Source organism: Penicillium longicatenatum, assembly GCF_028827895.1.
Source record: "Penicillium longicatenatum strain IBT 33135 chromosome Unknown contig_7_segment0_segment0, whole genome shotgun sequence".
NCBI lineage: Eukaryota > Fungi > Ascomycota > Eurotiomycetes > Eurotiales > Aspergillaceae > Penicillium > Penicillium longicatenatum.
The window spans coordinates 3913983-3941340 of record NW_026643124.1 but is presented as its reverse complement, the minus strand read 5'-3'; the positions used below and the strand labels follow the sequence as shown (position 1 = coordinate 3941340).

At 49.6% G+C, this 27358-nt stretch overlaps 7 protein-coding genes across 7 annotated transcripts; 4 read left to right on the top strand and 3 right to left on the bottom strand.

Moving 5' to 3' along the window:
* Nucleotides 1–53: 53 nt before the first annotated feature.
* On the top strand, nt 54–10340 carry N7484_011737 (non-ribosomal peptide synthetase; the record flags this gene model as incomplete). The annotated part of the gene is made up of 1 exon (XM_057122124.1): nt 54–10340. One exon carries the CDS (start codon nt 54–56, stop codon nt 10338–10340), a length of 10287 nt encoding a protein of 3428 aa, XP_056967878.1.
* Nucleotides 10341–10951: 611 nt separating this feature from the next.
* Nucleotides 10952–13198, top strand: N7484_011736 (Zn(II)2Cys6 transcription factor; the record flags this gene model as incomplete). Its single annotated transcript, XM_057122123.1, has 4 exons — nt 10952–11960; nt 12006–12423; nt 12484–12721; nt 12830–13198. The coding sequence occupies 4 exons, from the start codon at nt 10952–10954 to the stop codon at nt 13196–13198; spliced, it is 2034 nt and encodes a 677-aa protein (XP_056967877.1).
* Nucleotides 13199–15140: 1942 nt separating this feature from the next.
* N7484_011735 (uncharacterized protein) lies at nt 15141–16334 on the bottom strand (the record flags this gene model as incomplete). The annotated part of the gene is made up of 1 exon (XM_057122122.1): nt 15141–16334. The coding sequence occupies one exon, from the start codon at nt 16332–16334 to the stop codon at nt 15141–15143; it is 1194 nt and encodes a 397-aa protein (XP_056967876.1).
* Nucleotides 16335–16651: 317 nt separating this feature from the next.
* On the top strand, nt 16652–21136 carry N7484_011734 (ankyrin repeat domain-containing protein; the record flags this gene model as incomplete). The annotated part of the gene is made up of 2 exons (XM_057122121.1): nt 16652–16874; nt 16926–21136. 2 exons carry the CDS (start codon nt 16652–16654, stop codon nt 21134–21136), a joined length of 4434 nt encoding a protein of 1477 aa, XP_056967875.1.
* Nucleotides 21137–21921: 785 nt separating this feature from the next.
* Nucleotides 21922–23112, bottom strand: N7484_011733 (gelsolin family protein; the record flags this gene model as incomplete). Its single annotated transcript, XM_057122120.1, has 1 exon — nt 21922–23112. One exon carries the CDS (start codon nt 23110–23112, stop codon nt 21922–21924), a length of 1191 nt encoding a protein of 396 aa, XP_056967874.1.
* An 866-nt stretch (nt 23113–23978) lies between these two features.
* N7484_011732 (transcriptional regulator sdnM) lies at nt 23979–25480 on the top strand (the record flags this gene model as incomplete). Its single annotated transcript, XM_057122119.1, has 2 exons — nt 23979–24283; nt 24304–25480. The coding sequence occupies 2 exons, from the start codon at nt 23979–23981 to the stop codon at nt 25478–25480; spliced, it is 1482 nt and encodes a 493-aa protein (XP_056967873.1).
* Nucleotides 25481–26029: 549 nt separating this feature from the next.
* N7484_011731 (uncharacterized protein) lies at nt 26030–26989 on the bottom strand (the record flags this gene model as incomplete). The annotated part of the gene is made up of 1 exon (XM_057122118.1): nt 26030–26989. The coding sequence occupies one exon, from the start codon at nt 26987–26989 to the stop codon at nt 26030–26032; it is 960 nt and encodes a 319-aa protein (XP_056967872.1).
* Between the last annotated feature and the right edge of the window lie 369 nt (nt 26990–27358).

The following is a 27358-nucleotide window of genomic DNA, read 5'->3' as shown; positions in this document are numbered from 1 at the left end:
ATGGAGCACAGCTCAGTTTCTACAAAGCGACAATCGCAATTCATACCATCAGAATGTCTCCCTCAATTTCTAAACTTTCACTGAGCAGTCCACCAAAGCAAGGCTGGATGTCCTTCACGATCCGGCCGATGCCTGATCTGACAGTGCTCGACTGTCCAGATGGACATGACCAACACCCATTTGAGCAGGTCTTGCAAACAGCTTGGGCAGCGGTTGTCGCAGCCTATGACCACTGTGAGGATGTCTACGCAGACATCACAGTGTGGGAAAAGGGTTCTTCAACAACTGGGTCATTTCATTCCACGGTGACACCTTCCAAGCCCGTTTGGGATATCCTCACTACAACTACTCCTGCTGAGCCCGAAGAAGCTTCGTCATTTCCATCCAGCGCCCATTGGAGTGCCATAGAGTATGTTCGCTCAGACTTTGACATGAGCCGGACCTTCCATCGCAGGTATGCGGATCATATCTCGATGCGGATCGTGCTTTATGAGCTCGACAGAATGCTGTACGTGCAGCATTGCCCAGTAGCTGTAAGACCGGATAGGGCAAGAAGCATGGCTGAAAGCCTTCTTAAAGTTCTCACCCAGGCCATTCAACAGCCTGATATCATATTCAATGAGCTGGACTTGATGGGCCAGACAGACCTCGAAAATGTACTCCGTTGGAACAATCATCAACTCCACCCAGTGAACGAATGTGTGCATGAAGTTATTCAACGAAGAGTGTCCGATCAATATGACGGGCTCGCAATCCGAGGTTGGGATGAGGACTTCACATACGGTCAGCTAGACGATCTTTCGTCTCGGCTCGCACTTTACCTTCGTAACTGTGGCGTAAAGACGGGAGATGTAGTGCCATTTCTGTTTCACAAGAGTGCCTGGGCGGTGGTTGCGACCCTTGCAACGCTTAAAGCCGGAGCCGCAGCTGTTGCCCTGAGCCCTGACTACCCACTCGCACGTTCCAAGGCAATTGTGCAGAGCACTCAAGCCAAACATGTCCTGACTACATACGCGCTCAATCAACTTGCCAATTCACTGCAAATTCAAGCTACCGTTGTTGACCGGCCTTTTTTCACTCATTTGACGTCTTCCAGCAACAATCAAATCACCACAGTCAAGCCACAAGACGTAGCCTTTATTCAATTCACCTCAGGGAGCACCGGGGAGCCGAAGGGAATTATTCTCGAGCATGGGGCCTTTTGCGCAAGTGCGGCCGGACAACAAGAGGCCCAAAATATCACACAAACATCCCGCATTCTACAATTCGCCGCATACACCTTTGATGCGGCGCTCCAGGAGATCTTTACTACGCTCATGGCTGGTGGGATCGTCTGTGTCCCGTCAGAGCAGGATCGCATGAGTCGTCTCGCAGATATCATGTGTGAAATGGAGGTGAACTGGGCTTTCTTTACACCTACACTATGTGCAACTCTGCAACCGAGCAGCGTCCCTAATCTTAAGACGCTTGTCTTGGGTGGAGAATCACCCAGTGCCGAGTTGGTGCGACTTTGGTCATCCCGAGTCAATCTACTAAATGGTTACGGCCCATCGGAATGTTGTATCTGTTGCTCTGTTCAGCCATTGACTGGCAAGGAAGATAGTCCCCGAAACATTGGAGTCTCAATCTCGGGGGTCAAATTATGGATCGTTCGTCCAGAAAACCACAACCTTTTAGCCCCTGTCGGTGCAGTCGGGGAGCTGGTGGCCCAAGGCCCAAATCTTGCTAGAGGTTATATCAATCCTTCATCTCCTGCGTCTCAAGCATTCGTCGATTACATTCCCTGGTCAAAGGATGCGGTCTTTTCTCGTATTTACAAGACTGGGGATCTTGTGCGCTACTTATCAGATGGGGAAATCGAATTTGTGGGACGCAAGGATAACCAGATTAAACTTCGCGGCCAGCGAATTGAGCTTGGCGAAATTGAGTATCAGGTCAGGAAGCACTTTGGACGCCCCGATGTACAGGTAGCTGTTGAAGTGGCAACGACCGTACTGCGGAAGACGCCATCTCAACACCTGATCGCCTATTTCACCCAGCCCGTGACTGAGGGCCCAGATGATTCACATAAGCAAGGCTCAGGCCTCCCCCTATGTCTTCGAATTACACCGCATCTCAAGGATCAGGTTCTTGAACTAAAACGCATGTTGGAGAATATGCTTCCGCGGTACATGATACCGACATTATTCGTCCCAGTCAGCCATCTGCCCGTCAGTCTTGCGGGTAAAGTCGACAGGAAACTACTTCGGGCAATGGCGGCTGAATTTACAGACATGCAACTAGTCGAATATTCACTGGCAATTCCAGAGAACGTTAAGCAGGCTCGAAACCAACGCGAAGCCATTTTGATCAAAGCTTGGGCACAGGCCTTACAGATTCCGCCAGAAGGCATCAGTGTAACGGACGAGTTCTTTCTCTTCGGCAATTCTATCGCAGCGATTGAGCTTACGAACATCCTTTACACTGCTGGATTCCACCTGATGGTCGCAGATATCTTCCAATATCCCCGCTTGGAATCACAGGCCCTGATTTTGGAAGAAATGGTTGATCATCAGTACAAGGAGTCAGAGCCATTTTTGCTTGTCGAAGGTGGGATGACAATTTTAGAAGCTGTGCTGCACGGTTCTGGCATCTCCCCGACAGACCTCGAAGATCTGTTGCCAGCAATTCCGAGGCAGCAGGCCTTATTCATGGGCAACAATAATCAACAATCTCGACTGCTTCAGGTGGTCTTGGAGCTTGCACCTGAAGTCAAAATCGGTGAACTCCGCCTTGCTTGGTTGACAATCGTGAAGCGTAACAGTGTTCTGCGGTCTCGCTTTGTCGTCGCCTCTCATGATAAAGTGTTTCAGGCCGTCCTCAAACAACTTCCTTCATGGGAAGATATCCATACTCTGGATTGTCATCTCAGGGATCCCCGTTTCAATGGACCATGGGAAACAGGACAGCAATTGATGCACTTTGGACTTCTAAAATCCGGTGATGAGCCACAAAAGAATTATTTCGTACTATCAATTCATTCAGCACTCATCGATTCATCTTCACTCCAGCTGCTATTTGAACAATTGCATAACGAGTACAATCAGCTTGCGGGAGGCCTGCACGTTCCGTACTCACGATATATTGAACACCTATTGCAGGCTGACTACGCAGCCTCTGCAATGTTCTGGGTTGAGACCCTATCCAGCCCTGGCTATGTCCACTATCCGGAAGTGTCAATGAAGGCCTCTGGGGAGTTACCATCGCGATCGTGGCTCTCGACATCCCTTCCGGTTTCTGGAAGCGTACAACCTAAATCAATCAACGCTCTGGTTCATCTAGCATGGGCAATCGTGCTTTCATCAAGAACCCTCTCTGACGATGTTCTTTTTGGGACGGCTCTTTCGAGTATTCCCGCATCCATGACCGCGGCAAAATCAATAATGGGGCCGACAGAGACTATCATGCCATTTCGGATAAAGCTCACGAAGGGAAGCAGCATCGGTGTGGCAATACAATCGATCCGAGAGAAATTGCAAAATATAACAAGGCATTCACATCTGAGTAGAAGCCAACTTGCGAGTATCGGACCTGAAGAGGAAGCAGCCAGCAACTTTCAGAATATGTTGGTCGTGCATGAAGCACTGGACATTCCAGCAGAGTTCATTTCCCCAGAAAGCGATATGCCATTGATAAATGATTATTACCGACAATACCCATTATATGTCGGCGTTACATTTGCGGAAACCAATGCCGAGCTACGAGTTTCCTTTGAGGAAAGCGTAGTGTCCAGAGCAGAAGCTGATGCTGTTCTAAAGCAGCTACAGTCTGTGCTGCTGGACCTGCTTTCAATGCCAGACGAGACCGCGATCAAAGACATCTCTTTGCTCACCTCAACTGACTATACTAAAATAGCAGCATGGAACCGACAGACTCCTTGGTTGATTCGCGATACGGCACACGGGTTGTTCAGGAAGCGAGCCCAAATGCAACCGCAATCAGTAGCTGTGGAGGCATGGGATGGTCTTCTAACCTATACGGAGCTCGACAGACTCTCCACACAGCTGGCAAAATATCTGCTTTCTGTCGGACTGATGCCGGGTCAAGAGATGGTGACTATATGCTACGAGAAGTCCATGTGGACGATGGTCGCGATTCTCGCGATTCTGAAAGCGGGCGGTGCATTTAACTTAATGGATCCATCCCACCCATCGCAGCGACTGGAATTCATCGCGAATGAGTTACAAAGTAGAATGATTCTTTGCTCACAGCGTTTCGCCACTAAGGCTGCTAGTCTGGCTGCCAATCCGATCATTCTAGACGGAAACTTTTTTCAACAACACAATGCGTTGTCAGTAAACGCGTCCGAGCTACCAGAGGTCAGTCCCGATGCTATAATGTACTCATTTTACACCTCGGGATCAACAGGCATGCCCAAGGGACACTGCACCCCCCACGTTGCGTTCTGCTCAGCGGCCACAGCCCAAGCCCAAGCCCTGGGGCTGAACTCAACCACCCGAAATTTCCAGTTCGCGTCGTATGCGTACGATGTGTGCATCTCAGATATGCTAACCGGGCTATGTGCAGGCACATGCGTCTGTGTGCCTTCAGAAGAGGAACGACTGGGGGATATCGCAGGCGTCATGGCGCAGTTGCGGGTCAATTTTGCCAATTTGACACCGTCTGTCGCGCGCCTCCTTGACCCGGAGCGAGTCCCTGGATTGAAAACTTTGTTACTTGGGGGCGAAGCCCTTCAGAAGATTGACCTGGAAATGTGGAGTTCGAAGGTGCGATTGATGGCCGGTTATGGGCCCTCGGAGTGCAGTCCGCGGTCAACCGTCAATCCGCACCTGACATTAGCTTCCAATCCGCGTAACATAGGCTTTCCGAGCCTTTGCAACTGTCGCGGCTGGGTTGTTGAAGTGGACGATGAACACAAGCTCCGGCCCGTCGGCTTGGTAGGCGAGCTGGTGATCGAGGGGCCCAATGTCTGCAACGGATACCTTGGACATGCGAGTACGAAGTACTCGAGCTTCATAGAGCCGCCCCGGTGGTTTGCCGCCTTTGCGCCTGCCCTCCAGCCCATAGGCCGGTTTTACAAAACGGGAGACCTAGTGCGATATGATGCAGACGGCAGTCTGATCTTTATGGGTCGCAATGATGCACAGGTCAAACTGCATGGTCAGCGCGTGGAGCTTGGGGAGATTGAATCCCATGTGCGAGCTTTAATTTTTGGCCAGTACAGCATCTCCAAGGTCGTTGCTGAGCTCGTTCAGCCTGGTGGCCTAATAAAAGCTCCGAGCCTCGTGCTATTTGTCCAATATCGACATCCGCATCATGCCCAGGACGAATGGCGAGTATGGGTTGCGGAACAGCTGTCCAAGAGAATGTCAGCCGCGCTCGTACCCAAGTATTACGTCGCAGTTGACGAGATCCCTCTCATGCCCTCTGGAAAGGTCAACCGTCGCGCACTGCAGGCCGTCGCGGCCACACTCACAGCAAACCAGCTCGGACTCTCGTCCGCAACCCCAGAGGAGAAACGTCGGCCTACGTCAACAGAAGAATACCGTCTTTGCCAATTGTGGGCGATTGTCCTCGGCGTCCAGGACGCGGAGATTGGGATTGATGATCACTTTTTTGATTTTGGCGGGAACTCAATCACCGCAATCAAGCTGGTGGGCGAAGCGCGTCGAAATCATCTGGGGCTGACCGTGATGGATATTTTCAATCAACCCGTACTTGCCCAAATGGCGACGAAATTAACCAGTCTCGAGAATACAGCCCCAGAGATGATGGCGCTCCAGATGGCCGCAGGCTTAGCTGACCGCGTAAGTCGCGAGTGGGACATCCCCCGAGACACAATCCGGGACGTGTACCATGCCACTCCGTTGCAGCTGGGTTTGATGGCCCTTACCACTCGCAATCACAAAACAAATACATTGCAACACGTCTACCACTTGGCGCCCAGTGTGGATCTGGACCGTTTTCGCCATTCATGGGAGCAAGTGGTCGTGGACAACGACATCTTTCGAACTCGGCTAATCTTCCTCAAAGCGTCGGTCTTTCAGGTGGTTTTAAGTGAAGACATTGTTTGGGAAACGGCAAAGAGCCTACCGGTGTATCTTGCCAAGGTAGATGACAGTCCATTCGATTACGGCAAGCGACTCGTTCGCTTTGCTTTAATATCTGACGGCCACGGCGGCTCATACTTCGTGTGGACCGCCCATCACGTCGTCTACGATGGATGGAGCCACTTCCGTACCCTGCGACTGGTCAGTGAAGCGTACAAAACAGGTTCTGTGCCGCCTTCCGTATCATTCAAACATTTCATCAATCACCTGCAGGCCACTCGGGATGATGCCCAAGATCGGTTCTGGAAGAGCGAGTTGGGGGATTTCGATGGCATAAGCTTCCCAGCCCTATCGCAGGCTGAATACTGGCCGCTCACCGACCGTGGTCTCGACCACGTTGTTACGCTCGCGCCGCGGCCGAGCACAGAATTCGCGAACATCACGCTCTCCACCATCATTCGGGGAGCCTGGGCCTTAACCATAGGCATCTACTCAGACAAAGAGGATGTGGTATTTGGGGCGGTGCAAACCGGGCGTATGGTACCTCTGGCAGGGGTTGTGGACATCATGGGTCCGACGATCACCGTAGTTCCCGTGCGGGTACAGTGGACTCGCAGCTCTGCTTTATCTGAGTTGCTGCTGCAGCTCCAGCAGCAGAGCACACGCATGATACCCTACGAGCATGCGGGTGTCAAGGACATTTCCAACCTAGGGGCAGGTTGTCGCGAGGCCTGCGCCTTTCAAAGTCTCTTGGTAGTGCAGCCAGAGAAGACCGAGGGATTGCCCGTGGTGCCTGGAATGCGTCTAGTACAGGTTACTGATCGAGAATTCCCAAGTTATCTGCTGTCTATCCAGTGCTCGATACATCAAAATCAGATCCGCATCCATGCTAGCTACGATTCAACTGCGCTGTCGGGCGAATGGGTGCAGCAAATTGTCGATCAATTTGAACACTACCTGCATCTCCTCAACAATCCCGCCAACCTACTGACAAGTGTGGGCCAGGTGGAAATCATCTCTGACCGGGACAAGCAGCGGCTCTTGGCTAATGATAGTGTTGTTGATCTGTGTCCTGTTGTGGATACGGTCTCTTGGGCGATCGAACGTCAGATGAAGCTGCAGCCCGATGCCCAGGCCTTATGTGAGACCCAGGGTCCAGGAATGACCTACAAGGAGTTAGACCAACTCTCCGGGCTCCTCGCAGTCCACCTTCGTGCACTCGGGGTTGGGCCAGAGAAGATTATTCCCTTCTGCTTCGATAAATCAGTCTGGGCGGTTGTGGCTGTCGTAGCAGTGTTGCGAGCTGGTGGCGTTTGTGTGGCGCTGGACCCCGGCCATCCTTCCAGCAGGCATGCACAAATTTTGCAGAACGTTGAAGCCACTTTGGTGCTCACTTCGGTACACCATGGCCCATTATTCAAAGACCTGGGGGTCGAAGTTATAATCGTCGATGGATCTTCCCTCGGTCATTTGCATGGGACCATTCTGACAGAGTTCATCTGCCATCCTCAGCTTCGGCCAAATCATGCAGCTTTTGTGGTGTTTACCTCTGGTAGTACCGGTACGCCGAAGGGCATTGTGATAGAACATGGCTCAATTTGCGCCACTGCGCGAGGCAACGAGACCTCGTTGGAAGTGACGAAGCATAGTCGAGTGCTACAGTTCGCCTCGTTTGTGTTTGACGTGACGATCGAGGACATGTGCGTCACGCTAATGCATGGGGCCTGTCTCTGCATTGCCTCTGAGCATGATCGTTTGAATAATCTGGCCACCGCGATGCGGCAAATGCAGGTCACTTGGGCGGACCTTACCACATCGGTAGCGCGCACCATCGATCCAGGCGATGTTCCAAGTCTTCAAACTTTGGTTCTGGGGGGAGAAATGTTGGGTGAGGACATCATCAGCCGATGGACGAGTCGGGTCCACGTCTTCAACACATATGGTCCTGCCGAATGCACCATTTACTCCACGACCACCGCATGCTTAAAGCCGCAGGCTCGGGGCGGGAACATTGGGCGAGCTATTGGCTGCGCCTGCTGGGTCGTCGATCCGGAAAATCACAATCGCCTTATGCCCGTGGGTTGCACGGGAGAACTACTCATCGAGGGCCCAAACCTGGCGCGAGGGTATCTCGGCGACGAAGCTAAAACGAGCAAGGCTTTTGTCTTCCCCACCTGGTTGACCGATTACCGGGGTGGAAACCGCAGCCGCTGTTACGCGACAGGCGATTTGGTCCAGCAGAACCTGGACTTCACACTCTCCTTCGTTGGTCGGAAGGACTCCCAGGTCAAGCTTCGTGGACAGCGCATCGAGCTTGGCGAGATCGAACACCATATCCTTGTCATCCTCGCCAGTCTCTGGACCATAGCGGTGGAGGTTATCCGCCCTTCCGGACAGGGGGCCACGCAGGAAGCGATAGCGGTTTTCTTCTGGCCAGTCCAATGTACCGCCAATCTCCCGGACGCACCTATTCATGTCGGCAAAATGACTGAGGAAGCACAGGTCGCCTTCACCCGCCTAAAGTCGCAATTAACACAGTTGCTACCGAAATACATGATTCCTGCTTTGTTTGTGCCCCTACCCTTTCAGCCGAGCACACGAACCGGGAAATTGGATCGCCGCTCTTTACGCAGTCTGGGGGCAGGATTGTCAAGGTCACAAGTCACTGAATTTGCTCTCGGACAAAGCACTGTCTTGAAGGTCCTACCGCAGACGGAATTGGAGAGAAGCTTGCACGAACTATGGGTGAACGTCCTGAACATTCCTCCAGAGTCGATTAGCATCAACGACAGCTTCTTCCAGCTCGGCGGTGAGAGCATTGCCGCAATCCGACTCGTTGCGGCGGCCCAGCGAATCAATCTTTGTCTTACTGTGGCCGACATCTTCAATCATCCAGTGCTGGTCGATATGGCCGCCTCGATCCGCATAGCGGACCCCGAAGAAGAGATAAGTAGATCTTTGGGAGTAAACAGTGGTACAACCTTGACAAGACGCGTATCTCAGGAGTGGAACATTGACTATGAGAGTATCGAGGACATCTACCCATGTACGTGGCTACAGGAAGATATGATCACTATGACCCGCCGTGTCCCCGAGGCAAATACCCTCCGCTTCATTGCGCTCCTCGACGCCACTGTCAATTTGGCTCGGTACAAATCAGCCTGGCAACAAGTGGTCAAAGATAACCCTATCCTCCGCACACGTATTATCCGCTTGGATGATACCCAGACGCTTCAGGTCGTGGTAGACGAGACGATTTCCTGGCGCACAGCTAACACTGTCGGAGATTGTCTGGAGCACGACCGTTCGACACCGTTTGACTATGGCTTGCCACTCGCCCGCTTTACTCTCATTCCACATGGCGAAGACAGCCATTACTTCGTCTTCACCAGTCACCACGCCTCATACGATGGTTGGAGCGTGCGGCAGGTCCACGAGATGGTGGCGAACATCTACACTGGCCGCCGCCCAAACCCAATTCCGACGCCATATAAGGCTCTGGTGCAGTACATCACGAATCTCGATGAAAATCGCGCGTACGCCGACTTCTGGCGGTCGCAGCTGAATGGCTTCCAGGGTGGCTTGTTTCCTTCATTACCTACCCCGGACTATCGCCCGCTCACTGATGCAGTCGTGGAATTAACCTTACCCATCACGAAACCCACCTACATCAAAGCAACTATCTCTACCCTGCTTCGTGCTGCATTTGCCCTGGTCCTGGGTATCCAGACAAATGCATCGGACATTTGCTTTGGCGCTGTGCAGACGGGCCGCTCCATAGCCCTGCCTGGCATCGCCGAGCTTGTTGGTCCAGCCATAACCCTGGTACCTGTACGCATTCACTGGGACGATGCCACGACGGCGCGCGAATTAATACGCACCATTCAGGATCAAAGCACCGCCATGATCCCGCACGAGCATGTGGCCAAGCCTACCATCGCGGGGCTGGACCCCGCCTGTGGCCTGGCCTCGGCCTACCGGTCCTTGCTCATCGTCCAGCCCGTCGCTGAGGGGCCTGCCCCCGGCCATGACATCGAGGGTGTATCTCCAATTCGTACCATATACCCAGAGTTCTTGGATTATGGCCTCAGTCTGGAGTGCAAGTTGGCTCGAACCGAGATTGTTGTTCATGCGGATTACGATCGGCAGATGGTGGATCTAGAAGATGTGACCAGGATCATTCGTCAGCTTGAAAGAGCCTTTGGACTCCTGACGCAGGCTCAGGGCGATGCCAAGGGTGAATCGATTACCGTTGTAGACCTGACCTCGCGGTTACTGGAAGATTTTTGAAATGCTGAGGCTTGATAGGCCCTAGCATGGCCGATCAGTGCATAGCTAAAGTTCTTTTGTGCGGTCTATTATGTTTACAGGCTTTAGTCGTTATTGGTTACATGATGTCTATTTTTCAGCGTTTTGTGTAAGTCTTGTTGTATTCACAGCTCTTTCATATCTCTTTCTTGAAAGTTACTGCAGATGGTCCAGGTTGTTTTGCGTAAAGATGTATTGCATTCGCAGTCCCCTTGCCCTCCATGACGGCGATGAGGGCTGCTCCGTACCTAGCGAAATGTCAGAGAAGACCCTTGAATTGACAGTAGAATTCAAAGCCACATTGAATTCTTAAGACACTCAGACTATCCTTTCCGTACATTGCATTTGGGTCAGGGAAAGTTAAAGTTATTGAGTTGAAGATAGGTACACTGTACTCGTGTGGATCCTACAAGATCGGCTTATTCATCCACGTCGTGGCCATAACTAGACTAGTTAAACTAGAATTTAAAGGCAGTTTTCCCTCAAACAGCTCACACTTTGTTGCTTGTACCATCTGGAGTCTGTCCGGACTTCAATCGAGACAGTATCTTCTATTTCTTGAGGCGCTCCAATACCGAGTCTGAAAAACCGTAATGCGCCGGCGTAATGGGTTTTTGTCGTCGTGCGAGCCGTGTCGCCGATCGAAGCTCCGCTGTGACCACCAGGTGCCCATATGTGGACGGTGTCGGCGCACACGCAAAGCGGACACTTGCGTGTATAGGCCAAATTTAACAACAACTGCACCGTCGGCAACCAAAAGTACTAATACAGGGACGTCTCCAACATCCGAATCCCTGCCCTTAACACAGATATCAGTGCCGCAGGCACGGTCGGAACCACAACCAATTGCAAGCTCGCCACACACCTTACGAGACCGCTATATTGACGTCTGGAGTCACCGACTAGCCTTGAGCTCGACTCCGAGCTTTCTAGGGGTGACGAGCTTTTCAGCAGTCTACAGTGAGAATGAGGCTAGTCTGAAGGAAAACGAGTCAACCACGCCGCTACGGCTGCCCCAACTCAATCCGCCCGGCGTACAGAAGTCCATCTCTGCAGTCGACCCCTACCAAGTACAGCTCGGCGCAGAACTGCTGTCACTAATTTTTGATGATTTTGCATTATTCCGCCGGACTGCGATCGCCTGCGAAGAACGAAGTAGCAAAGGCCTGATGGACCTGCCGACTATGTGTACCATCTGCAATGTCATCGAGGAGATGTACAATAGCATCTCAAATGACTCGGATCAACCATCACGGCTGCTAGTGCTTTCTCGGCGCTTGTTTGAGGGAACAGCCGGCGAGCTCGTCACGAACGTGGATATGACCCTCGACGAGTATCTCGTTGCTCTTGCGGGGCGCTGGGAAGCTTTCGGTTTTCTTCTCACACTTTCAGGAATCTGCGCCGCCCACACAACAGTCGACGACCCGCCCTTCCGCGGCTTGGGCTTCTCTGCTACCGATCACAAAAATCTCGGAATTCTTGCCACTGCTGGCGGTGACTTATGTCTGCAATTCTGCGAGAGTATGGGCGTGATGAGCGACCCCCTGGGATGGCTATTTTTGCGACACATCCATCTGCTGACCTTGGTGTGTGGTGATCACGGTAGGTCTTTTCAGATACGGAGAGTAGATGCCAGCTAATTTGTAGACTATCGGCCACGCAAACGTCTTGGGGAGCTTTCAACGCTCCTTTTCGCCATGGGCTATCATCAGCTCGACGATGGCGAGCATCTACCTTTCTTCCTCGCCGAAGGACGCAAACGACTTATGGTGCTTGCCTATTCCTCCGACAAAGACTTGGCTACTTTTCTTGGCTGTCCGCCTCTAATAGCTTATCGATTCTGTCGCATTCAGCTTCCCCTGGACCTCACACCGGCCGAAATATGTGCCAACCAAGTCATGCGGGAGGCTGCGATCGGTAAACTGGATGCCAAAGGTTGGAATACTGTAGAACCCATCAAAGGGGTTACTTGGAGCCGGGTGGCCTTGCTGCTGGGTCACGTCCGCGAGCTTGTGCTGGGAATCTCGCTTGATCGCGAAGATGTTGACGTCCAGCAAAGAGCTGAGTATGCCTTCTGCAATCGTTGTATTTTCATGACTTGCTAACTTCTCTCCTCTTATTTCAGTAACGTATCTTCACTGTCGCAACAGGTGCGCGATGATTTACCAATCTACCTACAGTGGGATGGGAGCACCGAAAGTACACTGCGTCTGAGGAGTACCATTCCCGTCTACATTCATCTCGACTTACTGCACAGCAATTTTCTTCTGCAGCGGATTCTGGTAAAGCGCTCCTTGACCGAGTCCGAAACTCTCGTCAGCCTTGCGCACCAGATTCTCCAGGCAATGCTTGCTTTGATAGCCGTGGGTCATCGGTGTGGGAATTCTTTTAGCGAACTTGGATGGACGGTATTCTCAATTTCATTCTTTGGTCCTTTATTATGTGGCCTTGGTCAAATGCTGACGTGATAGATCCCCTATTTTGGTCTCCCCTCGGCCGGAATTCTCGCCATCGAAGTCCTGCGCCAGAAGCAGAATGCCCGCCCTTGGCCGAGCGAGAGGCGCTTTACCCGCTCAGAAGTAATACAGAACCTCGGTAATCTCGCATCGCACATACAATACATCACTCTGCCACAGAAGGGCAATTACGAGATCTGTCAACAAGGACGGAAAGTCATCTTGCACATTTTAGACTACGTGCTTACCACGCCACTCGATGCCAGTACATCGATTCCTACAATGTCGAACGATCTGATTCCTTCAGACTGGCTTGATGAGGAGTTATTAAATGATGGGACACAATTCCTTGGATGGATTGATGGGATCAATTGGAATGAGTAACTTTCAATTCGAATGATTCATGTTATCTGGGTGGTATTAGCTAGGCTTCCCTCAAAACGCTGGTCTCTTGGTAACTGCACACTCCACACCTCAGCTTTGCTGATTGGCAACTACATAGCGTGGGACAACAATCAGTATTTCAAGCGACGGCTGGGCGACCCGCTTGTTAAGCCGGTTTAAAATCAAGCTAGGTATGGAACATTTTCCAATTTCTTGAACTCGAATTGTACCGCACTGCATAGCTTTTGTGGTTAGCTCTTCGCTACTAGCGAGATTATGCCTCATCAGGTCGTCCGTTTCTTGTTATTCTTATTATTTAAATTTTCACAAGTCTAGGTGGGCCACCCAGGGCCAATCAGGTCCCTTAAACTACGAAACCACACGAGTTAGGTGGCTCATTCCTGGTCATCTTGCTGTTCTAAAAAGGGATTCCCATTAGTATGTCAAACAGACGTGTCAATACAGTAACACCAAAGCTTTGTTTTGGAATAAGCCTTGCGTTCTGGCTCCCATCCATTCAGACAAGACTATGAATACAATTTAAGCCTCTACTAAGAAGATATTCACAAGTACATATATCCCCAATTTAGATTGATTGTGATAGTCATCAATTCCTAAAGATTGACTATATAGGAGTTGGTTCATGTTTGCTGATATCCGAAAATTGACTTTATCATTCACAGCCAGTCAAGACTCTTCTTTGGCGTTGGGGACTGGAATAGCAGGATCGATCGAATCATACCCAGCACTTGTTAGACCCGGCCACTCTTTAACCATCGTGTAAGGTCCATAGATGATCTTGTCTTTTCCAAGATCAATCCGAACGGAGTTCGTTCCTGAAAAGAGGTATGTTTTAGTCGAGGAGCTAGAACCATTGATTGCTGCGTCGATCGTATCGAAAGGTGTAGAAGTAAGGCTCTTCTATTTGTCGGTAATCTTGAGAGGTCCCTCTAGAAGAGTATCGTTTCCTCCCGGACTGAACCTGATACGGATAACGCGGGCACCGAAGAAGAAATAGAACTCGTCCTTGGTGCTAGGGATAACGACTGCAACGTCAATTCTACTAAATCCGGCCTTGGTTGTTGCGGGCCAGGAGTCTTTAAATGGCTTTAGGCCGGCTACTATCTCCTCGTCGCTAATATACGGGGTCTACTTGATCCGAGCGTAACGTCTACCGGAGAAAAGGTATACTTATTACATACAACAGTCAGGATTCGCATGTGGTCACCTATTACACTACTAACTAATCGGCGTGTGGCTTAGGTGCGGCCAGTGGTCGAGTGGGTGCCTTCCGGGTGAGACATGGGTAAGAGCTGCTTTAGCGTCGCGCGAGCAGGGGAGAGAAGGGTGAGAAGCAGAGTGAGAGCGGGTAAAAGATCTCCATCGCGCGACAACCGCATTAGCCCTCCCAGCTAAGCAGCAGTAGAACATCATTAGGCCACGATTCCCCATCTGAAACAGCCGTCCTCTTGGCATCTGTCCCCCCCCCCCCCTCCCCTGGTGGACTGGTTTTCGAATGTACTATAGAGATGAGGCTTATCTTCCTCTATAGAGTAGGGTTTCGAATATTCAACGAGTACTACACGTAAATCTAACGGCGATCATGGCATTATGAGTCGCTTTTGTCCCTGAGGCCTCCGATCTCTGGGCATCTACATTATAGCATCGGTTTTCAAGCAAGATTATTTCAGTCGGCGGCAAGATTGACTACTATACTGCTTTTGGTGTAGTATCCTAAGGAGCGTGAATCCAATTATTGGCACATGATAAGAAATGCGTTGCCTACTCTGACCTCTGACATCATTTGAAAAAGATAAGCAAAGATATAGACTGAAGAACCTATATAGCTTGTTATAGTAAGCAGAAAGTAACTATCTCAAACTTACTAAGCACCTATTATGTTAGAGATTGCAGTCTCCATCGTCAGATGAAGCGTTGACCATCAGAAATTCATTGATTCAGCAGTATAAGTACCACCGCTATAGACGTTCTTTCCAGCCGTAAAATTACCGCTGAAGACTTGATGTATTAGCGACGGGGCAGGACTTTCGTAGTCGGAATTACTATCAATCGGTTTTGGTGTCCCTCTCCATAACTTCAGGATACTTTTTGCGCAAGCCGCTGCTGTTACTGCTGCATAGAGCTGCCACTCTTTGTCTTTATGGCTATCGGCATAGTCGCACACTCCTTTAACCACGATTGTCGGGATGGTGTCCCACAAGCCGGCCCCTTCCATTTCAAAGCCGATCACACCTTCCTGTTCGGCAATGCGGTCGCGATGTAATGCGGATTTGATGACCTGGTCGCCCGACGCCAGTCCACCAAAATGCACTATAGGACAGTAGGCCATAGCACTGTGGCCTTTATCGTTCATCTTCTGTATCCGAGCTCGAGGTATTACCTTGCCAAGATCACACCCAAGGTCGGTACAAGATGAGTTTAAGGCGTCGGGGCAAACATCATCCTCTGGGCATGTGCATTGAGCACAGATTGTACACGCCTTTGGGTCTGTATGCTTATGGCTATAGCTCGGTTCAAAGAGTCTATCTTTGCCAGTACCAGGATATCCTGAGAACGTATGGTCTGTTGAATAAAAAATGGCAGCTAGGTCTGCTCGCATTGAATCTTTGATATCTGCCTGAACAGCTTGGCCTTGGAGTTTGGATAAGAACCCCGCGATCTCCGGGTTCGGTCTGCTGAGATTGTCTTGCAGCATGTTTTTTCGAACAAAGGAGTGCGGGTATAGCCTTCCAAAATCGATTTGTACAATATGTGTGCTGACAATAACATCCCCTAAAATGATCTCTCGTTTGCCATTCCCGGAGATGGGCACCCCACCGCATATGCCGACTAGTAAGCCAACTCGGATGCATGGAAAGCTGAGTTGCAAGCTGGCCGCGACGCTGGACGCTGATGCTTTGCCAATGCGAGGCATGTGGACTAGCACCACAGGGTGTTGACAAATCCGACCCAAAGTATAGCTATTGGTGTCGCCATGAAACCTCTCATTCTGTTCTTCCTCCCAGATCTCATCGAACACTGCAATCATCGCGTCGGCCTCGATGTTCAGGGCGCAGAAAATGGCAATCTTAAAAGCATGGCGATCATGAGGTCTCATGTATTTGTCGGAAGACATCGCTAAGAATATTGGTCCGGAAAGTCGTACGTTTTGGGATTTTGGTAAAGGAAAATCAATGGGCGCACTAGCGCAGCGAATAACGCAGGTCTAGGGACAGAACAGCTGAAACAGATTATGAAAATCACATGTCGTATGTAACCATCAACGCTCATCTTACTACGTAGTACGAAGCATTTGAGCTACCCCGCGTAAGATCACAGGGCCACGCTATCACTCTTGTCACTCCGAAAGAAAAATTGCTAACTGCAATAATTTTCAACCTCGGAACATACATTCGATTTTCGACGACTTCACATCGCGTTAAGGGTCTCAGCATGGTAAGAGCACAGAATTTTGCCGGGCGCTTCAAGAGTAAGGCCCACCAGCTGAATGGCAACACATTTTGCGGCCCTGTTTCTTTTTCTGCAATTGATCACAGGGGCAAAAGCCAAACGGTGTCAACGCGAAATAACTCAGGGCCAGAGGCTTTAGTACGTGTTCACGATAAGATCGAGGTGGTATCTGTGCCTGGCCAGAGTGGGAGTCTGAATTGGCATGGTCAGTGAATCGAGCCTCGACCTCTCATAACCGTGATCTGATCAGTAAAAGACTGTGCCCAGTCACTTGCATTTGACGAGTTAGATGCCAGAGAGCGGCTAATAGAAACGCAATCAGCCGGCACTTGTGAATGGCTGTTGGACTCACCGGATTATTTGCGATGGGTCGACGAACACGGCTTACTTCTGATAAGAGGCAAGCCTGGATGCGGAAAATCTACCCTTTTGAAGTTTGTACTGAGCCAACAAACGAAATCCGTTGCCCCGCCAGGGTCTCTCGTGCTGTCATTCTTCTTCTATGCCAGCGGCACAGATCTTCAGAGTAGCACATCGGGCTTTTTCCGATCGCTTTTGCTTCAGCTGCTTGAGAAAGATGAGCCTTCAAAGTCAGCCTTTATGGAGATTTGCCGCAAATTTTGTAGGTTTGAAGGAAGCGGAAAGCCGCGTTTAAAATGGAATCAGTTCGAACTCGAAGGTTATTTCCAGAACCTTGTGCTTGACTGTGCCTCCCGCCGGAAAATTTTGATATTCGTCGATGCTCTCGACGAATGCAATGATAAGGACCGAGATCGTCTGATCAGTTCCTTTCATACTCTTTGTCAGATGAATGAGGGGCCGAACAGACCGGGAATTTTCGTTACGTGCCGTCCATACCCGGACGGTCAAATCAGGGCAGACTTTCAAATCCGACTTGAAGAAGAGAGCCAGAATGACATTCGAACTTTTATAGAGCAGAACTTGCGATTACCGGATGAAACACCCGCAGACGCAGACGAGTTAAAGAGTACTCTGCTGAGTAAAGCTAAGGGCCTCTTTCTCTGGCTTGTCTTGATCATTCCGCAAATCCACGACATGAGTGGCAAAGGGTTGAGCTTAAGGAAAATTCAATCTGAAATCCTCGAAAGCTCACGAGAGCTGGATAGCCTATACGAAGGACTCTTGAGAAAGATTGAAAACGACGAGCTCCGGGAAGCTAGCATCTTGTTTCAATGGATCTGTTTTGCGACCCGGCCGCTATCTCTCGATGAGCTCAGAATTGCAATGACAGTCCATTTGAATGGCTCAAAAAAGTCATTGAGAGAATATGAAGATGCAGAAAACTATGGATCGATACCAAACGAAGCCAAGATGAAGAAGCGGATGATTCACTTGAGCAGAGGGCTCGTGGACACCACCACAAATACCAACTGCAACGAGGGCAAAGCCGTAGTCAGCTTTTATCACGACACAATCAGAGACTTTATGCTGAGAAAAGGGTTAAAATACCTCGATGGACGTTTGCGTGATCCTCGAAGCCTTGCGAAAGGTGCTAATGTTCAATTAGCAAACAAATGTCTCCTTTACTTGTCAACGGACGAGATTCGTATCGCTTTCCTGAAAAAGGACGCGAGTCCAAAGAGAGAGTTTCATTTCCTCGATTATGCGGCGAGGTATTGGCTCTCTCATGCTGTCACGGCGGAGAGGGAGAGCTTAGGGGAGGAGATTCTCTGGCCGACTGAAACTATACTCGACGTATGGGTCAAAGCATCGAGAGACTTGGAGCATAGTTTGAGCAAAAGCGCTACAGAAGGGACATCTTTGATGCACATCGCAGCCGAATATGGGCTTCAAGAATTAGCAAAGAGGATTATGTGCACAAGGGGACAAAGAAGATCAACTTCCTTGAGACACGCGCAACCGAGCATGCGCAGTGCTTTCCAGTTGGGGGTGAAGAAGCCCATATCGATGGCGGCAGGGAAGCACGAATCGGCAATGATCGGAAAGATACCACTTAGCCACCGACAGGGTCAGCCAAAGACAAAAAGAGGAGGCGGGTTAAGGACAATGTCTACCAAAATGTGTGGAGACGGAAAGGGCCAGGTAGTAAGCCCTGGCACAGTGAATTCGAGCATAACTAAGGACCAGGGGGGACTGAATATGGGATATAAGCAAATGGAGGAAACGGGATATGCGGAATTGGTGAATGCTCAAAACAATAACGGTGATTCACCACTACATCTAGCTGCAGAACACGGCTGCATCGGCATGGTGGCATTTTTATGCAGGTCGGGAAGCAAAACTGGAGAACCGAATCATGATCATTGCACACCGCTGCACAAAGCATCCCAAAACGGACACCTTAAGGTAGTGGAGTTTCTATATATGCATGGAGCGGATGCCGATCTGCATCGGACAACAAAGCATGACACTACACCATTTTTTGCGGCTTGTAATTCTGGCCATATTGAAGTTGTGAAGTTTCTGTATGAGCATGGGGTAGACTGTGATCTTCATCGCACGATGAAGCATGGCTGGACTCCATTTTCTGCCGCTTCAAATTCTGGTCACCTTGACGTTGTGAAATTCCTATATGAGCATGGGGTAAACCTTCATGTTCCTATAGGAAATGGCTGGACTCCATTTGCTTTAGCTTCATATTCTGGCCACCTTGACGTTGTGAGGTTTCTATACGAGCATGTGGCAGATGCCGATCTCCATATTCCCACTGAATATGGCTGGACTCCATTTTCAGCGGCCTGTGAGTCTGGTCATCTCGACGTTGTGAGGTTTCTGTATAACCAAGGTGCGGTTTCAGACATTCATGCCACGATAAAAGATGATCGAACTCTATTATCGGTGGCTTCATGCTCTGGCCACCTCGACGTTGTGAAGTTTCTATATGAGCATGGGGCAGACGTCGATCTTCATATTCCCGATAAGAATGGCTGGACTCCATTTTCAGCGGCTTCATGCTCTGGCCACCTTGACGTTGTGAAGTTTCTATATGAGCATGGGGCAGACGTCGATCTTCATATTCCCAAGAAAGGTGGCTGGACTCCATTTGCTTTAGCTTCATATTCTGGCCACCTTGACGTTGTGAGGTTTCTATATGAGCATGGGGCAGATGCCGATCTCCATATTCCCACCGAATATGGCTGGACTCCATTTTCAGCGGCCTGTGAGTCTGGCCATCTCGACGTAGTGAAGTATCTATATGACCAAGGTGCGGTTTCAGACATTCATACCACGACAAAAGATGATCGAACTCCATTATCGGCGGCTTCAAATGCTGGCCACCTCGACGTTGTGAAGTTTCTATATGAGCATGGGGCAGACGTCGATCTTCATATTCCCGATAAGAATGGCTGGATTCCATTTTCAGCGGCTTCAGATTCTGGCCACCTTGACGTTGTGAGGTTTCTATATGAGCATGGGGCAGACGTCGATCTTCATATTCCTAATAAGAATGGCTGGACTCCATTTTTAGCGGCTTCAGATTCTGGCCACCTTGACGTTGTGAGGTTTCTATATGAGCATGGGGCAGACGTCGATCTTCATATTCCTAATAAGAATGGCTGGATTCCATTTTCAGCGGCTTCAGATTCTGGCCACCTTGACGTTGTGAGGTTTTTATATGAGCATGGGGCAGATGTCGATCTCCATATTCCCACTGAATATGGCTGGACTCCATTTTCAGCGGCCTGTGAGTCTGGCCATCTCGACGTTGTGAGGTTTCTATATGAGCATGGGGCAGATGCCGATCTCCATATTCCCACCGAATATGGCTGGACTCCATTTTCAGCGGCCTGTGGGTCTGGCCACCTTGACGTTGTGAGGTTTCTGTATGAGCATGGGGCAGATGCCGATCTCCATATTCCCACCGAATATGGCTGGACTCCATTTTCAGCGGCCTGTGAGTCTGGCCATCTCGAAGTCGTCGAGTTCCTTTGCGATCATGAAGCTAGCGTTGAAGCCCAGGATATCTGTGGGCGTACTTCCCTTTTCCTTGCCTCCGCGAGAGGTCACATGGAAGTAGTGCAACATCTTCTGTCCCGCGGAGCTATGGTAGATACCAATGACCGATATGGTTCAACCCCGCTTTTTGCGGCTGTAAGAAATGGACATGAGAAGGCTTTTATCTTTTTACGTGACCTTCAGGGCGCTTACATCCGATTTGAAGACGGCTTCGGTCACACTTTGCTTTGGTGGGCCAGAAAGACGGGGAACACCACACTTACTGAGGCTGTCATACAAATTGCCCAAGTAAGAGGCATGCAAGTTTCCGAGACTGACATGGCTGTCGAGGCGAGCTCAATGTCGATAGGCGGGTCTACACAGTGGTGTGATATATGCACTCGATTCTTTCCTGATGGGAGCGCCTACCACCAATGTTCTATCTGTCAGGGTAGCGCCTTCGATATCTGCACGGAGTGCTTTGAGATGGGCGCGCGATGTCTGGATGGTTCCCATGAGTTGGCTTTCCATGAGCCTACCGTTCTTTAGGGAAGGGCCTGCCCCTTTAGAGGGCTAGGGGGCGGCTGTAATTGAAGGCACTTAGCACTGTAGTACAGCATCCAAGTGAACAAATGCATGTATCTATCAAATCCAGGAGACTTTAGCTGCTATTTGCGTCAAAAGACGAAAGAGCAATGGACCTTCCCGGCCCGTTCGTCTTGTCGGATAGTGGGATTCTGGCTTGGCAAATGATCGATCTCTTCGAGGCAATTAACGGAGAATCCAGCAGTCACCTGCAGGATGCTATTTCATTACGATTTTTATGTTCACCTATTATTGTGTTGATTCTCTTTTGACATGTTCACTTGCTGGAAGGAAGATGTATGATAGGTTAAAGAACAGTTTGGAACCTTACTTGGCAAGGTCTCGACAGAGCAACTATCGGAATTGTTACGTCTCAACATTGCCCCTAACATATATTCGATCCTGGGTTTGCATTAGGCATTGACGTAAATCATTCATGTTTCCTTATGGGTATGGTGATAGCATATGCGGTGGCATCGTGACCAAAAATATATCTTGAGGTACCTACTCTCGTCTCATTGGGGGAAGTATTCTTAGAATGAGAAATTTGCGATCAGCCTTGGAAAGCTTCTTTCTACATTCTCATGTTGCCCATGTACTATACTATATATTTTAACCTTATGATTCCTTCAAATATTACAAATGGTCTTTTTATATAATGCTACGAGATCCGGAACATGCTTGAGGTGGGCGGAGTTACCACGATGGACGGGTTGAATGTACATCATCGAGTTTATTTACATACATAATTAGACTGCAATTGCCTTCATGAAAGCTGGACTTTCATGTCCCTGCACGACCTTGGAAATAGGAGTGAGGAAAGCATTGGTAGCCCCTTGGCTATCGTGAAGATGGCGAATATAAGCTTGGGCAACCTTGATCCACACAGCTTTCTCCCTATCACTAGCCTCGGCACCTTGCCAGACCCAGAGTCGGCTGCCAATATCATAGAGGAAGACATCTTTACCATCCAAATCAGATTGTTGGATGCGGCCACCATCTTTGACGAGGTCAAATGACAAATCTCCCGAGGAGTCGCTGAGGCGGAACAGCTTGCGAGGACGAGATTGATCACCGTCTTCGTGAGTCGCCTTTGAGAAGTAGCCTGGTCTCTGTGCCTGCAAAGATGAGTGATCGGCGTCCTTTCCACCCAGCAAATCCACAATGATCTTAGATCTCGATTCGAGTTGAGAAAGCACCTCAACATCAACATGCTTCGCCAATGTCAAGTTATTCACAACTTGAGCAGCCTTGCCCTTCTCCATCGGGCTGCATTTCTTGCCCTGCCAAACCCAGATCTTGTCACCTTTATCCAAAACAAAGACATCATTCTCGTCTAAGCTTTCCCAAGTCGGCTCAACCTCATGCACGATGAGAGGGCTGATGCGACCAGATCCAGGATACTTGAAGATGCGAAGCAAGGTAAGCACCTCCTTCGGTTCTTCGGGCTCAACATGGTGGAATCCAGAGCGTACACCACCAGAGCGAATAGAGTAATGACGGAAGAGAGACAGGAATTCTTCTGAGGGCTGCTGCTGGATCTCACGGTGTTGAGTCGCAGCGCCATGCAAGAATTCATCCAATTCGACTGTCTTGTATGCAGCTGTACCGGCCTCATCCTGTGTGGTCTTGCTTCCTAGCCAGAAAAAGATATCGTGGCCTAGCTTGTCATCGCCGACCTTGTATGTATGTAAAACGATGAAGCTGTCGCCGTCGAAAAATTCACCAGTCTTTTCTTTGGGCCAGGGAACAACTTCAAAGTTCTCAATGCGCCAAATGAATAGGCCTGCTTCTTGTCCCACCTTTCCATTGTTCCAGGCGGGCTCGGAAGCAGCTGAGTTGTACTTGACACGGTGGTCAAGGTCTGATCCGATCAATTCGACATTGCTGTCTTTGATATCGTATTCCTTGGGATGAACTAATCCTTCATGAGGGGCCATTTTGTCGATGATCTATTGATTGTATATAATGGATGTATGCAATGTTGTGTTGATTAAATAGGAAAGGTGGGATGAAGCAACTGATGTCATCAGACAGATAGTCACATGATCACGGTGGATACTTGATCCGGTGACTATTTATAGAACAGTGGCAGTGTTCACGGCTGTGCCCACGAGGTGATCTAAGTTGTTACGTACAATTTGGTGCATTGAGATCAATTCCTCAGGTCTGGAGTAATAAGATAGCATACTCTTATTGTACGAAATGGCGGAACAAGCCCAGGACAATGGGTGGCAAGGGTTGCAAAAAGGTCAACCGACAACGAAGCGTGTCTCCGCCAATGTTTAAACCCTTGACATCGAGAACATTGCCTACAGTAGTTAATGGGCTTTCTCGGTTTACCCTGATGGAGCATGTAGATACCCATTATCTAGCGAGGGAAACTGATGTGGTTCAACTATCGATGGGCAGGATGCTGGTAACAGTGGAGAGGCAGTGGGCAAGAGCCGCCATACTCTACAAGGTGGCATCCTCCGTTCTTAAGCCCAAGGAAATGAGCACAAAGATCCGGAAACTCGTTCCTGAAATTTAGCCATATCACACTTTAATTCATGAAATTAACTTTCAACGTACGCAGATCCTTCCACATACTGAAGAAACTGAAAATCAGAAATAGAGTTGAAACGTTGATAGTGACGGACCCACTTGGATCCAAAAATGAGAACACTCAATAAATGGCCATACACCAACCCCAAATCCCAGTCATCACATTGGAACAAAATGACATGTCTAAACCTCACTTGTTCGAAAGCCTCCTCGAATACAATTATCCTGTACATCTGTGTACGCGGAACGTGTGGTGAAAATGGACGACTTTTCTCCCGACGTATACCCCGTCCATGTACTGGATAAAATCAAAGCAAACCACTGCTATGTGGACTGGCTGATGCATTTCAACGATGTCCTTGACGCAGAGAAACTCAACGCTGCGTTATCAAGACTGCTGGAGATTGGGGACTGGAAAAAGCTTGGTGGGAGACTGCAAAGAAAGGCAAGTTGTAACATGCACTCGGCAACTACCGGAGAACGTCAAATAACATCCATCTTGAGCAGAAGGACGGAAGTCTCGAAGTACACGTCTCAGGACCATCTGCAACAGGGCAGCAAAATGTGTTTTTCACTCAAGACAGATTCGATATGAACATCGACGAACACCCGGTCGCTAGTCGTCTCCCGAAAAAAACAGAGTCTCCCTCGATCCAGACTCTATCCCCTGATACCCGACCTTTGATCGCACGACCAGACTTTCCTACATTCGAGGAGATGGTTCGCAAAGGGCTGCCTTCCATCTCTCTACACATCACATCCTTTCGTGATGCAACACTTGTCGCCCTCATCTGGCCTCACGTGCTGATGGATGCGATTGGCGCAAAGTCTCTGTTGGAGGCCTGGTCATCGGTACTAGCTGGTCGAGAAGAAGATGTTCCTCCAGTACTTGGTGCACGAGAAGATATGCTTCGTTCTACAGGAGCCATGCATGAAGGTGACACACCCGAAGAATTCGGACTTGAGAAATGGCGCCTTAAGGGGATAAGCATGATCATGTTCCTCCTGCGATTTGTATGGAATAAGTTCTGGAATCCGCGCCGGGAGCGACGAATTTTCTTGCTTCCGAAGAGCGATTTTGGGAAGATACGCGAGCAAGCTCGAATGGATGTTCCTCGAGGCTCGGGGGTAGATGAGGAACCTTTCATCAGTGATAGTGATATCCTCACTGCCTGGCTTGCCCGGGCAGTGGCTTCTTCGGAGCCAGGGTCTCGTCCGTTTACGGTATTGAACCTTATGAACGCACGGTATCGGATCCCATCTTTGCTCAAATCGGGTGGTGCTTTTATTCAGAATATGGTATTGGGAACATATTCTTTCTTTTCTTCTCAACTTCCCGAAAAATCTGTCGGATCAATTGCGTTGGAGTATCGCAAGAATTTTACTGAGCAGGCTACCCAAGGTCAAACCCTTTGTTTTCTGCGGAGTGTTTTCCGAGACCTGGAAGCAGGCAGAAGCCCGGGACTTTTGTTTGGAGAATCGAATGCTGCTCTAGTGGCTTTTAACAACCTGCTCAAGGCTGACTTGATCCGCAATGTCGATTTTAGTCCCGCGGTCATGTCTCAAGGAGAAGCGACACAGACGAGGGCAAATCCCCCGGGATCTATGGTCTTCTACTACAATGAGGCTATTGATGACTCGTTCAATGAGTTCAACCTTTTTGTTGTGCTTGGTCAAGACCATAGGGATACTTACTGGGTTTTGGGAACGCTTTTGCCTCGGGCCTGGAAAAAAATTGAAGAAGACTTAGGGAGAATATAGGCAGGGGCTTATGGTAAGCAATAGCAGTCTCTTTTCTGGTGTTGCTCAATTGGAACTTTGTCTTGTGGGTATCAATGCGCAGTTTGTATTAAATGGCTCTGCTCATAAAGCTATATCGAGTAACCTGAAACACTTGAAAAGATCTTCACACAAATGGATGAGCCATAAAGCACATGCGAAAGATTGGGTATTTATGCAAATGCAACGCTTCAGTCATGACTTCGTGATATGTGTACAGGGAGTATTCAACCAAGCGATATTCACACCTAGGCTTACCGCTGTCGAGACCTTGCTACAAGGTTGGTAAAGGAATCAATAAGTGACAGATGCTCTGTTCCGAAAATATGCCGCAGGGGTATGGTTGGCTGGTCATCGCCAGCTTAGTGAGACGGTGCAACTGTCGTATGGCCAATGCGGGGATAACAATGCTATTATAATTGGGCGCAGTCACATGGCTCGCTCTGGGGTATCGAGACAATCATGTCCCATCGCGGTTAAAAGTCAGGTGTATTCGGTACCCGTTTTGATCCACGGAAATCGGCAACCCTTTCATGGTTGATCGTATTCAATAGATTCCAGTCCGGTCGAACGTCCCTTGAACCCTTGAGTAGTTCCCTGGCTTGTCGGCAAGGATTCGGGATTATTATAGTCGAGTTCGTTGAAATCGGGGATTTGCGAAGGATCGACGAAAGAAGGAAAACGGCCACGATCCAGACGAGGTGTCTGCCAGACATGTTGATGGGCAATGTTGACCAGCTTTCCCAGAACAGCGATTTCCAACTTCAGCTTAATGCTGTAGAGGGTCGCCTTGAGGGTAGTTTGATAGATATAAAAGTTCATAAATTCAATGACCATCAACGCAATATCCATCAGGACACAAGAAACGTTGACGGCGAGCAGCTGCAGGATGGTCCTGCGACTACCACTGTCGGGATTCAGTTTCAGCATGCGATTGGTCTCCCACATGTACAAACTGGAAATGATCACCTCCTGGACGCAGAATCCAGTCAATTGAATTTTCTCCATAATGTCGTACCCTGCGACCGAAGCATGGGAATTGGAAAAATTGGCATCATAAGTGAGCACGGTCGTCGGAATATGAAGCAAGAAGATATTCATAATAATCATTCCCTTGACCAGGCGTAGCACGCGAAGGTTTTCGAGCACCAGGTGAAGTCGCGAATACAAGACAAATGATTGGCCGGTGACCATGGTCCACCAACCCACCGTGAGCAAAGTGACGGGCAGCCAGGTGGCGGAGGTCAAAGCGAAGAACTTCATCAGATAACCGACGGAGTAAGGTAAGATACCGACCGAAGCAATCAGCATGCTCCAAAAGTAAGGGCCTTGGTAGCGCTTGAAGGTGAGAAAGATGAGAACGATCAGCTCAATCACATTGTACCACGCGACGCCCACAAAAGTCGCGATCGTGATGCGCACGCCATTACTATCGCCCGTGTAGCTGCCGGTGATCCAGTTGCCGGGACTGGCTTCGCTGGACGAGGACATGGCAGCATGGATGGATCCAGGGTCCACGGAAAGTATTTGGAGGGAAAACTCACCCCTGGTTGAGTTTTCGTGGGGTCGAGTGAGAATGGCTGATCCCTTGAGCCACAGACCCCACTTTGTCCCTTTCCCCCTGCCCCTTTCTTTATCTGATGCTTTAGCCGCACTTAAAAAGGGGCAGTGGTCCGTGACTTAAGCTTAATTTATGGGCTTAGATCGATCGGAAATTTCGTTCTGAGATATCAGATCGGTCTTATCGTGAATCATGGACATCGGAATGTGCACCGGCCACTTTCAATCCCCGCTACGATCGGGCACGGGCTGATGTCATTGTTGACAAAAATAGACTTGCCCGGGGGTGCCCTTGTACTC